At 34.2% G+C, this 13936-nt stretch overlaps 1 protein-coding gene across 1 annotated transcript in view; it reads right to left on the reverse strand.

The window, feature by feature from the left end:
* The window catches only part of LOC121380984, a 16108-nt gene extending 2253 nt beyond the window's left edge, over positions 1 to 13855 (reverse strand). The window contains exons 1-12 of the mRNA XM_041510044.1: positions 13726 to 13855; positions 11604 to 11763; positions 11385 to 11447; positions 10884 to 10952; positions 9432 to 9483; positions 8473 to 8590; positions 7251 to 7406; positions 6362 to 6440; positions 5778 to 5850; positions 5361 to 5409; positions 3341 to 3447; positions 469 to 1412 (exon numbers count right to left, since the gene is read on the reverse strand). Coding sequence (XP_041365978.1) covers positions 469 to 1412; positions 3341 to 3447; positions 5361 to 5409; positions 5778 to 5850; positions 6362 to 6440; positions 7251 to 7406; positions 8473 to 8590; positions 9432 to 9483; positions 10884 to 10952; positions 11385 to 11447; positions 11604 to 11693 — 1800 coding nt within the window. The 5' untranslated portion in view covers positions 11694 to 11763; positions 13726 to 13855. The remainder of the gene's footprint in view (positions 1 to 468; positions 1413 to 3340; positions 3448 to 5360; positions 5410 to 5777; positions 5851 to 6361; positions 6441 to 7250; positions 7407 to 8472; positions 8591 to 9431; positions 9484 to 10883; positions 10953 to 11384; positions 11448 to 11603; positions 11764 to 13725) is intronic.
* Between the last annotated feature and the right edge of the window lie 81 nt (positions 13856 to 13936).

The raw sequence follows: 13936 nt of genomic DNA on the forward strand, positions 1-13936 counted from the left end.
ATTTGTGTAAACGTTTTAATAAAATACCCTTAGCTTCCAAATAATTCTGAAATACATGTACTTGATAAAAATCTTGAACAAAGTCTTGGTAAAGAAATGTTTGGTTTTAAATTATTTGTGGTATTTTTAAATATATAAAACGGGTAACAAGAAGAAATTTTAAAAAGCAGTAAGTTGGGTTTATTTTTATGAGCTGGTCAAGTTAGAGCAAGATATATACTCTTTTTATAAGATTACATAAAATGTTTTGAGAAGTCTGAAAATGCCATATACTTAAACAAAATTTAATTAGCTTCGTCTCACATTTAGTTAGGCTTTCTGAAAAATAATAACTCCCTCTTTTCGACACATGGGTGGCAGTAGTAAACTTGTATATAAGAATTATGGCCAGAGGTAGTAAACTAACATAAGACATGGGGAGGAAATGGCTAATTTATTCAAAGACCTATTTTTTGTCAAAACACCCACCTTCTTCCTCTCTGGTAGAGACGTTTCTTTGGTCCAAGGGCGGGCAGCAGACTGGATGGCGAGCGCTAGGTTCTGTCTGTGACTCTCCAGCGGTTTGTGGACATTCTTGTGAATTGTTGGTACTACAAAAGAATGTTCATCTGAACACAAACATCTTTCGAGAGGTCTGTCACACTTTAACAGCTGATCAAGCGATGACACAGTACATGTGTTTGTCGACATCTGTGGGTAATGACGGTAAAATCCAGACGCTTGGGAATAACTGCCAGGAATAATTTGTTCTTTCAAGTGTTGGCTACAGCTGCCGTCGTACAGTCTTGACATGTCTATACAACTGGTATGAGCTTTATTCTTATTATTGTAATATGAGGCTCTATCGGGCAACGGCAAAGTAGTTTCTCTGCCGTAAAGGTCTTTTTCAGTCATTTTGTAATTTCTGTGATACAAAAGGAAAGGGTCTTTGCTAATATGACTAGACCCACATTCAGCTTGTTTTGCTAAAAGACTTGCTTCATTTTTGTCATTCTGGACAAGTAAGGCTAGGGCACTGGGGGAAGATTGGGATTCTGTCACATTTCTGTGAGGATTATTTAAAGTCATCACATTTTTAACATTACTGTCCACTTCCTTTCCTGACTTGCACATCATCTCCACTGTTCCTCCATTGTCTCGAATTGCCTGATGTGTTTTCCCCAACAGTATAAGAGCATCAGCACACTCTTGCCGTATGTCCTTTTCTTTTAGGTGGACAGTTTCTAGGATATTTCTGCATGATTCATTGAACGCCAAAGATCTACAGAAATGATTCTTAGCGCTTTCAGATTTAGATTCACGGAAATATGTCGACTTCTGATCCCCGTGTATTTGAACACTGCACCTAGCCTCTGAAGTCGATAAATTTTGTGAAATTATTATTTCTGCTGTGGGCATCAAGTCTGTATTTTCTAGTTTAAAAGAGAGTAAAATGAAAAGAGAAAATATTAAGCATTTCATAAAACAATTTAGTTAGGTGTACATTACTGAATTAATTACAAGTGATAAATAAAAGATAATTTAATTCACCACAAGTGCCGAAGTTGTAAAGTAGCAATATTAAATAAAGGCATAGTGTAGAGAGAATCTTATGGATATAAACCCATAAATATTACTTACCCATCTTATGCAAAATGCATTTTGACAGCCACATCGGAAACTACTTGATCTATAGTTTTTAGTTTAAACAGAAAAATCTACTGTAATGTACCAAATTTGTACCATCTTAAAAAAAATTAATATTTTTATTCCAAATGAACAAGCATTCTGAGAGTACTGCTAAAGCAATATATGTCCCCTACCATGCCCAACAAATTTTCGTATCTCCTAAAATCAAGGGCCATATCTGTGAAAAAGAAGAAGGGTAAATCGCCATAGACGTTAATTTAACTGTTACAGATCTAGTTTAAGTTAAACTTGATCTGTAACAGTACGTGATAAAGCTATAAACAAAATTTCATTTCAATTGCAAAAACAAAGTCTAGAAAACAAAATTTCACATCTTCTAAGTTCCACAGCCATAACTCTGTGAAATATGGGTAAATTGCCAGGAAAGCTAAACTTGATCTGTAACAATACATGATAAAGTTATACATGAAATTTCAGTTCAGTATCTTGAGGCATTGTAAAAACAAAATCTTCATATTTCCTGAGTTCAAGGGCCATAACTCTGGCAACAATAGGTAAATTGCCATGAAAGTCAAACTTGATCTGTAACAGAACATGATAAAGCTATATACAAAATTTCAAAAATGCCAAAAAAAAAGTCAGGAAAACAAATTTCTGTATCTCCTAAGTTCAAGGGCCATAACATTTTTAAAAAGTGGGTAAATCAATGGGTTTTTTTTTTTATTAACGGCAGTGTATATTAAAATTGTATATATCATCATTAGTAAATGTTGTACATCATGTTTTAACAGTTTATTATGGCTGACAATATTATTATTATCATCGGTGATGTTATAAGTTATATTACCGTATTTGACCGGAAATAAGCCCAGGGGGCCAAGACAACTCATTGTGAGCTTAGCATGGGGTGGGCTTATTCCCAGACAAGGGGCCAGTTTTGTTGAGAAAAAAAGAAGATAATAATTAAAATAAATAATAATAATTAAATGAACTAGGAAGAAAACAAAAAACGTTCAGTAGCATATCTATTAATTAGTGTTCCATTTGTTATTAATAAATAATAATTGTTTATTAATTAAATTGTGGGTTTTTTACTGGTATCTAATTATCAGAAACACACCTTCTATGTTACAATTACTTACCAGTGAGGTTTATTTACATCCAAAATTTAATGCTGAGAAGACTTAAAACAACATCAATTAACAACAAACTCAATAGCGTATACACGTTTCTGACACAGGCAGCCAGCTTACACTACAAAAAATTGTCAATCTAAGGTCATTGTTCTTAGCCAATCAGAATATGGTATTTGCTTAATTAGCATTAACTGCGGACCCAGTGTGGTGGTAAAAATAGACATTGGTTTTTAGTTCATACTTGGGCTTGGATACTTCAAAGAAATACTGCAGGCATGAAATTGAAAACAATGTTACACACTGTTATTGTTAGACTGCTAAATCTCACTGGTGGTAAAATATTGTGTTACATTTGTGTTTAATTATCTGCAGGAGGTATGACCTTTTAAATGAACTTTGAGCAAACTTGCAATTTTGAGTTATTTATAAGGTGATGAAGTTGGGGGTGGGCTTATTTACGAATGAGGGCCTAATTTCTTAAATGCTATCAAAACGGAGGGGGGCTTATTCAAAGACATGGTCTTATTTCCGGTCAAATACGGTACTACTATTATTATCAGTGGGGTTGTTGCTACCTTTGTTTGGACTGTCAGAGTAACTGTCAAGCAGGACTCTTCGAATACTTCCAGCAGCCACAGACTTCTCATTCTGTTTACTGGACGGTGTTGCACAACGTGGTCCACTGTAAATACATTTAAAACATAATTAATCCTGTTTAGTCAACAGTTTTAACTCATATGACTTCATTCTATCATGTCGTGAGAAAAATCGAGGCAAGTTGAAGATCACTCTCCTGAAATGGTGTTAGGCGAGAAATCACATGAAAGTTTTAAATGAAATGTAATAAAACTTTTTATTGCAAGGTGATAATTTTTTCTGCTCTCGAGGTAAGTGTGGAGGGGAGCATGAGTGATCACTTACCTTTCCTGGTGCAGACTATGTTATAGGCTTAGTTTATGCCATCTTCCGAACAACATCTAATTAAATAAATATTGGAATTAGATAAATACTGTAATCTAAATCAAGAATGAATGGTAATACATTGTGTATAATATTATCACTCATGTTAATCAAAAAAATCAAGTTAAAAACTAAATTTACAAACTATTTCAGGGGTTTTGTTTAAACTAATATAAAATAAGTCTTTAAACATAGAAATCAGTTTGATTAAACCTTGCTTATAACCTGTCAGTTGGTAATGATTGCTAGCAATAGGATGAAAACAAGAACCCTGGCCACATATTTTCAAAACTATTTTAGTGCTACAATATGGTCAATGTCATTAGGTATGACATCACTATGACACACATCATTGCCTCCCATCAGTTTTACGATATCGTAGCACTAAGATAGCTTAAAAAATATGGGCCCAGATATTTGGTTGAAAAGCAAAATGTTAATATTTGGGTGTGAATATAATTAACACTGTAACCTGACTCGCTTCTTAATTAGGTTTGTTGGGTTATGGATAGAAAACGTTTAAAATCACACACACACACCAAGAAACAAGGTCACAAAGAAACAGGGTAATCCTTCGACTAGTGCATGCCAACACACTGTATACCATATGCAGTGCATTCTTCAATTCATATTTCCTGCCCTTTTTCACATGCGACTGGATGTAAATAATAAGACGACAGGAAAAAGCAATGATGGTGGACCATCAGTCATTTTGAAGAATTTTATAGCAGCTGGTTATGACAGCTAATTTGGTAATAAATTTGATGATTTTACCAACACATAAAAATACAAACTTTAGGAATATATATGATAGTTCACTTCCAAAAAAATTGGGGACAATAAAATATAGTGATCAGGAATAATGGCCGTAAATACTGGACATCTGTCTTTTTTTTTTTGCTTAATTTTAAACAACTTTAACTTCTCTAACTGAAGTAGTCAGAAGGTAAGTCGCAGACCCTAGTTTCAGTCCGTGAAAGAGGACACTATGTTTGGTTAATCTACAAACCTGTAACACAACTGGATAAAGGTACAGCAGAAAGAAAAAAGAAAGAAAGAAATGTTTTATTTAACGACGCACTCGACACATTTTATTTACGGTTATATGGCGTCAGACATATGGTTATGGACCACACAGATTTTGAGAGGAAACCCGCTGTCGCCACTATATGGGCTACTCTTCCGATTAGCAGCAAGGGATCTTTTATTTGCACTTCCCACAGGCAGGATAGCACAAACCATGGCCTTTGTTGAACCAGTTATGGATCACTGGTCGGTGCAAGTGGTTTACACCTACCCATTGAGCCTTACGGAGCACTCACTCAGGGTTTGGAGTCGGTATCTGGATTAAAAATCCCATGCCTCGACTGGGATCCGAACCCAGTACCTACCAGCCTGTAGACCGATGGCCTACCACGACGCCATGGAGGCCGGTAGGTACAACAGAGTAAAAAATTAATTTTGTGGTATTACGAACATTAGGATGACCAGAAACACTTCTGATGTTGGGAAATGGATAATCTAAGCAATAAAATTTAAGTAATGTATGATTTGAATTGTAAAAAACAGCTCTAACAAGGGTCTGTGACTTTAATATCATCATAAATAAAACGTGTTCTGTAAATTCATACGTACATGATTCTGAAATTCTTTATTAATTCATCACATATTTCTTGCACTAGATCTTTGAACAAAAAAAAGAGAGAAGAATACAGGAACTGAGAATAAAATGAAAGTCGGAGAATAAATTTATTCACATATAAGAGACTTAACTAATTATCAATCAAAAGTAACAAAAATGTTCGACTTCATGTTGAGGCTCATTTTGTACAAGTGGAAAATATTGAACTAATCACATGAGCTTTTAAATTACTTGTATTTTTCAATTCTGTCATTTAAGGTAGGAGAAAAAGGCATGAAACCAATTGAAATAACATGGATGGTTTTTTTGGTTTTTTAATGAAATACTGTGTAAATTATTATGCAAGATCTTAATAAGGAAAGGATTATAGCACAAAAATTGTATTGTGCAACCTCAAAAGAGTTAAATACCTCTATCTCTGAACATCGTTTGGTTTTCTAGCTCACCACAAAGATATTCTGCTATTTCATTCATTGGAGGAGACTGCAAGAATTAAATGTGTGCAATCTAATTAATAAAATGAGCAACTCGGTCAAAATATATTTGGTCATTTGTATTATTAGAGAACACAATTTGTTTTCAAATTTTATTAATTTGCAGTGTACTGATACTGACAGACATGAGCCAAGAATATAATAAGATCATACCCACTTTGATTTTAATAACTGTTTTGTACCTATTATTTATAAGTCTTTTTGAAATAAAAATTCAAATCCAAATGTATTTTTTATCACCTGGAAAGACCAAAAAGATTTTTTTAAATAGAGGATAGCACCCAAAAGATATTCAAAATTATCAGAAAGAAAACAATTCCACCTAACATTTCAGCATTATACATGTATATCCCTTTGCGACAATTTTGAACCATAATAAAGAGCATGAAAATTTAATTAATTGAATATGAATTCACATTCCCTGGACAGAAATATTTTGAAGAAAAAAATCTGTTTCTATAGTACAGTAACAGAATATTAAAAAATTATCAGTGCTTTACCGAAGGAAAGTCATCTTCGTCATTAACATCCTCATCCATATCTGTTAAGCTGGCACATGCAGATGCTGCGGCTTTGACACTATATTATATATTAATAGCATGCAGAAATATTACATATTTTACACAGAACATTATATACACTGGGGATTTTTTGTATCTAATTATGTACATGTTCACTGAGTAAGAAACTGACAGTGGCAAAACTTTGCAGGGTTATGAAAAGTAAGAGGGTTACTATGAGCTTTTCATCATTGAAGAAAAGAACATTAATTAACATAACATTAACTTAGAATTTCCCACAAAAGAAGAGGATTTTAATTTATGTACAGAATGACATTGTGTGGTACAGGGCACAAACTAGGAAGTTTAGGAACTAGGAACAAAAAAATTAATAAATATCTTAAAAACATTGTTTTACTAAGCCTAACTACCATCAGTTCAACCTTTTTTTAATCAAAGAGTATTGCTAAAGCATATTTCATATCTCCTAAGTTTAAGGGCGTTAACTCTTTCACAAATGGGTAAATCATCACTTGATCTGTAACAGTTCATAATAAAGCTATATAGAAAATTTCAGCTCAATTAATATCCGAGGCATTTTTTTAAAAAAAGGTCCAGAAAACTATGTGAGACAGACTGACAGACAGTTAGTCAGAAAGATAGACAGACAGACGGAAGGACAAAGACGAAACCTATAGTCCCCTCTGGTTAGACCGGTTGGGGACTAATAATAATAATTCTGGTTTGTAAGCTAATAAACAACAGTATAAGCTGAAAACCTATAAACATTGTTCTACAACATGCCATAATCAAATTTCATCTCCTGGTAATGGTTAGTACTTCATGGCAAATGTGATTTTTAGGTAAATTAAACTGTGTTATGAACTACCTGTGTTTAGTGTTGGAGTTGCTACCACTTGGTCCAACAGGGGTCACTTCATGGGATGTGGATGGAAGGCTAATACCTGATGACGGAACATCATGTACTGCTGTTGCTGAAGACTTACTTGTTGGTTTATTTTTCTCCACAACAGACAAAGTGGGACTGCAAAATAGTACAAAATCTGGCAAATCATTATATGTTGAATACAACATAACATTAAATGTCTCGCCTCCTATAAACTTAATTGGTGTCACTGATAATCGCATCCATAAGATGCCTTTGTTAAGTTCGAACCATGCATTTAACAGGAAATATTTAGGAGATAACCATATGGAGCTATTAGATTTGCTGGTGTTATTGTCAGTTTGATTCCACAAATTTTGTTTTTGACCGAAGGCGTTAGCTTGAGGTTAAAAATGAAACATTTGCGGGCATCAAATAAAATGCTCCAAATTATATAAATATTCGGCCGAGCAGTCAATTCAATTATTTTTGGCTTGTAACTTTTTTCTTTCTAATTTTAATCCTACTAATTTCTTTTACTAATTGCTATTTTCAAAATTCTGTCCATTTTCAACCCAACCCCTCACCACCCCCATCCCAAATCAGGCGTGTTATCTATCTACCCATCTAATTTCTTTTTGACCGCCCGATCTAATCTAGAGACCAAATTTAATGAGTAGAATTTTCTTTATTAATTATATTAATTAGAGATGCGCATCAAAATTTTAAAGGCCCACTACCTAATTTTTGGATGTAAATTTCAAAATTGTCCCCTTAATTTTGTTCTGTCCCGCAGCAAGTCACTGGCTATCCAGAGACAGGCCCCGGGACGGACATGCTCGAAACTCTAGTGGTATATGAGCATGTTAAAATTATTCGCACTCACTTGAAACTAGTCTCAGGGGTGTGATGGGGAGCGATAGTGACAGCTCATCTCACAAGGCAAGGTCTGTAAAACATGTATCATGTATGTATGTGTGCAATAAAATTTGTATTTTGTTTAGATCTGTTACCAGACTGAATGCAGTGTTCGAGATTAAAAATTTTGGGCAGTATCCCAGTTGGATACTAACATTTCAAAATCTGGTATTCCACCTAAGAATTTAGTATTATATGGTATCCCGGTGGGATACTGGGTTCTTGAAGTCTGGTATCCAAAATTAAATTCTGTATCCCTGGGATATCGGGATACCGTTAATCTCGAACACTGGAATGTATGACTAACCTCGACACATCCATATCTACTTCCATTTGTAATGCTGGCATTTTTTCTGTCAGATCTAAAATCTTCTTGAGATCTTCTTCAGTTTTCTTCCTAACAGATTCTGGTACGATTATTGGTTCTTTTACCAACACAGAAAGAGAAAGAGATTGGGTTAACCGGTAAGAAACCTATATGTGGAGTTTCAAAACTTAAAAACTAAATATGAATAATGGTAAAGAAATTGTTATGTGGCCTTTAGGGCATTAGCTGGACTTTAGATCTCACAAATTTGAGCACAACGGGGAATGTGGATGTTAAGAAATGCATTTCAAGTTATTCTAATATAATTAAAGATGAATATTTCAGTGTTTTTGAGGTGTAATGCTTTGAGGTGAGTATGTTTGTACTTAATTTGGGCATACATGTATGTATTTCAGTTCGTTGGTTATGTTTTTAACATGCTCCTATACCACTAAGGTTTCGAGCATGTCCACCCCGGGTTCGACCTCTGGAGGCCAGGCTCCCTATTCATAAACGTACTTAAAATATGATTTACCATAGCACTGTGGTAATTTAACATCCTTTCACATAAAATTCATTTTGAATTACTGTAAACTGGGGAAAAAATCGCCTCCGTATTCACTTTGTGTTGTTCGTGCCTAAACTCGTTGCAAAATTTATACACACAAATTATTTTCGCAAGCATTATTTTTTCCAGATGCCAACGGTCATTTACGAAATTTGAACTCTGCAAACATGCACTAAGGTGTGTATTTGCTAAAAAAAACATGTCGCAATATTAATCCGCTTTACAGTATACAACATGAAATATTAAAAAGTTGGACATTTTTATCTTCCAGTAGCAAATGTTTTACCCAGTACTTTAAAATTGAAACACTTGATACAGCCTTCCATTTTGACCAAAGAATGGAATCAAATATTGAAGTCTACTTCGATACATTAAAATAAAAATAAATTACCTCTGCAAATCTTCCTTGATGTTTTTGATTGGTTGTACAGTCCAAGTCTTCTCTGTAAATATAAATATAAATCTTTCACATAAAGTTTTAAAATAATAAGTCTGTGTATTACAGGTGTGACGGAACATGCTCTTATCTTTTCGCCTGTGGCGATGTTAATTGTTTTCGAGGGCCGTGTGCAGCTTGGTTACGTAATACCCCCGCGCGACAGTGGTGGTCCTGCGTCCTAATACACACCCAGACGAGTTGTGGAGGCCATGTGCAGAATGGTTACGTAATACCTCCGCGCGACCATGGTACCTCTAGAGACCTGGCCATCTAAGAAAATAAACCGCCTCTGGGAGTTGGGCTCGCTTGTGGAAATAACACAACACAAGATTCGGTCCCGCGTACTGTCTCCGGACCAGTCTGGGAGTTTTATAATAAATAGCTAGGATTTTAGATATATCGGGGAGAAACATTGGAAGTATCCAGGGGAACGGACGTTGTCCAACTGAACGAACTATATTAGTTCAGACTGGACTTGGTAACTATATATTTCTGCTCTGTTGTATAACCTTGATGTGATTGATGTGACTTTAAATATTCTAATACTGTATTATGCCAATATTCTTTAGACAGTGTCTCCGGTAATCTGACGAAGTAAATTGTAGGCTTCACTGTTCTAATATTTTTATACGAGTATTTGGTAAGATAAAGCTTAGCCGGTCTTTACTGTGATATGTACCAGTATTAATTCTGCATTACAAGGTTACTGAATGAGTATTTAAGAGTTAATTAAAAATTAACCAGTTAGGAATAGAGTTGTAATTCCTTTATTAATTAAGTTCCCCTGGCAGCGTTTCTCAATTATCACCTGTGTGTGTGTTGTAATCACGGTGAAATGATTAGAATATTGTGTAAACTAGACACCTAGTGATTAACTAATTAAGTGATTAGCTCTGGGTTGTTATTATATTGTTGTTGTTAATTAACTACTGCGGCAAGTACATTTGTCAGCATTAGAGTTAATACAGATTCCAAAGAGTATTGTGTTTTGTTGTGTTTTCTAGTGAACTAAACGTGCTACATATATATATTTTTATATAAGATCTTATCTCTGATCATACCTAGAGCCGAACCACTCGGGTATTAGACTGCCCGATACAGAGAGATCTAATAGATATACAGTTAGGAGAGATATTTGGATAATCGCGTTTTATTCAGTTACGGGTATTATAGGATCCCCGTGACAACAGGTAATATATACAAAAGTAGGTAGGCAGGTAGATCTTATAATCTCCAAATAATATATCGAGATAATAGTTAGACACTGTTAATGTATTATAAAATCACTATGATAACCCTCTTGAGATTTTCATTTTTCTCAAATCTGTAAGATAGTTTTTTTAACCATGTATTGTGTTATCTTGATTGCCATGGACTAAAAACATTTGTGCCATGGATACTCACCGTTAGTCTACTTTGTGAGATGATGCTGCTGCTTTTATCACTGGCAAGGCCACCTAAAGACCGCAGAGGCTAAAACAACAATACATTCACAAAATAAATTTAACAAGTTAAATACAAATTATTCAAGATTTGCTTATCTCATTTATAGGTTATGCAAAAACGAAATACACGTTGCCTATTTCCTCTTTGCATAACCCATTATGTCCATGGATGTAAATGAATCTATGATGTCATAAATTTAATGTGCAAAAGAAAAGTAGGTCTGAGCAACACACAAATAAAATGATTGTTTTCACAATTGTTTGTGTGATATACTGTACATGGAGATATAAACAATGGCTATTCCAAAATGGATTAATTCTCTTTATATAGTTGATATAAATCAGTGCCATAAACACAACTCTATAATTGTCTCAAACAAAAACATGTTTTTTTCTGAAACTGACATCTCATACAAATTTCATAATAAACAGTCTTAATACAACATATAATAAAACATACATAAGAAACATGACGGGCTGTCTTCAGGTGCCTGCTAACATCCTGTTTCACATCTACCTCGCCCTGTAAAACATAAATTCAGATATTTAAAAAAGACATTTCACAGCAAATAATATTTCTTTAAAAGAATTTAGCTCAATATTTACTGTACAGTTGAATTAATGATCCTGAAATATTAGTAAACCAAATTTATCATTCTATATTTTTATACTTTAATACCTGACTAGGCACTGATGTTCTAGTCTTGTCTCTTTCCGATTTAGTTTTTCTTTGCCTCTTTCTCCTTCGAAACTCTTCCTGGCTTCCCATATCAAATGGAAATTGTATGCATTATTTGACCTCTTCACAAGCAACAAATAAATCTTGAATTTTTATTTATCTGAAAAATATTTGTTGTACATTAGAAAAATATTTCTATTGTAATGATTGATCACCCCCTTCCTTACACATGGAAATCCTGTAATATATTTTCCAATAAACGTACTAAATAAGCTTAAAAACAAAACCCAGTAAAGTAGTTACTTCCATTCTACTTCCATGGTATTTAGACCACTAATTAATGTTTTGTTATATTCAGTTTACATTTCCTAACAAAAATTTACACATAATGAAAAACTGTTAAGTGAGGAATCCATGTGTACGTAGTGCGTAATGAGTGTTGCGTCAACAACAGTTTATATAAAAATCAATTGGGAGTGCTTCCATATTTCCATATATGCGCAATGCGCAATACATGTATGTTAATTCCCAAACTTCTCAGCACTTGATCATTCCAATATGCATCATGCACTATGCATCATGTACAAGGGCCTAGCTTCCATGTACACAGGTACGCAGCTGCGTACCACCTGAGATTACAAATATATATTTTTTTAATTAAAATATATGATGTATATCAGGGCTCACGTGACCGGGTAAAGTGAGCCCAAACTTCGCTCTGACCAAACTGACTTCGCCGTGCTAGTCACCATAAGGTGAAATCTGTGTTACCTTTTTAAAAATAGCTATCACTTGCAATGTACAGAATCACGGATGAATGGTGAAGAACTTGAGGAACGCCTATTCATAGGTAATAAGTGTGAAGTGTGAGAGTTTGATGAGACACTGGCACCACAAAATCATGCGACAGAATCATAGACAGACGGTCTAGCTCAGACAACGCCCATGTCTGGCACTAATAGTTGGAGTAATTAACTAGTTTTCCGTAGACTTTGTCATAATGAATAAATTCAACATACAAAATAGATGTCAAAATTATAAAATAGCGGTGACCTGTCCTACACACCCAACGGCCAACTGGATCCCCAAGTCGCCGTATTATCTGTGTTAAGCAGCCACTGTAAATTCTTTTAAAATTTTTTATTTGTTATTGTAAACAACAGTGACAAGATGCAGCAGATAAGCAATGTTCACACCTTCACAAATACTAGTACCCATTCAGTCTTACAACTCCACAGTGTATTAATTAAGAAACTGATGGTGGAACACATTTGATTGCTTCTGGGTAATCTAAGCTTGACCATGGTAGATTAATCTACTAGGACAATACCCTGCATGGAGTAAGTGTTAAATGAAATGAGAAGACAAACTTGTAAGAGAATGAATTCTAAACGGTTAAATTAGTGCTTTTTAATTACATTTCATTATTTCTAAAGAAGGCAACATGTGGAAAGGTGATTAAAACAACACACCTATAGAGTACATATCCATCAATTAGCAGTACAGACGGTAAGCAAAAAATAATTAAATAAAATAAAATACAGATTGTAAAAGTTGCACCTGTATTAAGACACCTTTTTTTTATTATTAAAAATTCAAGTCTCCCTGTTGTTAAAAACTTCTCCCTTTCTAAAGTTTGAGAGAGAAGTGAATTCGCTCTATGATTTTGACCTCACGTGAAATTATTATATGGACAGCCAATAGTGTTTTATTCCATCGCCGAAAATGTCTGCGTACCACCTGAAAATCTCAAACTAGGCCCCTGATGTACACATGGATTTCTAGCATTAGAACTAGATACATATTTCATTAATAACAGTAGTAGACCTATTTACAAATTAATCACCAACATTCTTTGATTTCCTTTTAATAGCATCAGTATTACAAGGAATTTGAATTTGGTACCGTACATAACAGGCAGAGAAAGTGTTTATATTTTCTAAAAGGTTAAATAGAAAAATGATATACCTAAAATTGTAGTTTTAAAAATGTTTATGATATTGTATAGTTCACTCATTGAAACAAGCTTATTCTTAACAAGTTTATGGAAAGTTTTAGACTACAAATTTCAATATTAAAGACAAAAATCCATACTAAAACGATGTATATTTAATTACTTTACCAACTATGGTTCGTAGTCGACATTAAACTTGAATACTGCTGAGTCAATTGCTCAAACTGGTGCATTTTCCTATTTCATCGTCAAAATAAATCTATTGAATTTCGCGCTCGCCACCACTACACTTCAGTACAGTGTACCCAGCAAAAACTACATACAGAGCTAGCCTAGCGTAATTTTTCTTCCGTAAAATTCATTGAATAAAATAGAGGTG

This window comes from Gigantopelta aegis, chromosome 9, assembly GCF_016097555.1.
Source record: "Gigantopelta aegis isolate Gae_Host chromosome 9, Gae_host_genome, whole genome shotgun sequence".
NCBI lineage: Eukaryota > Metazoa > Mollusca > Gastropoda > Neomphalida > Peltospiridae > Gigantopelta > Gigantopelta aegis.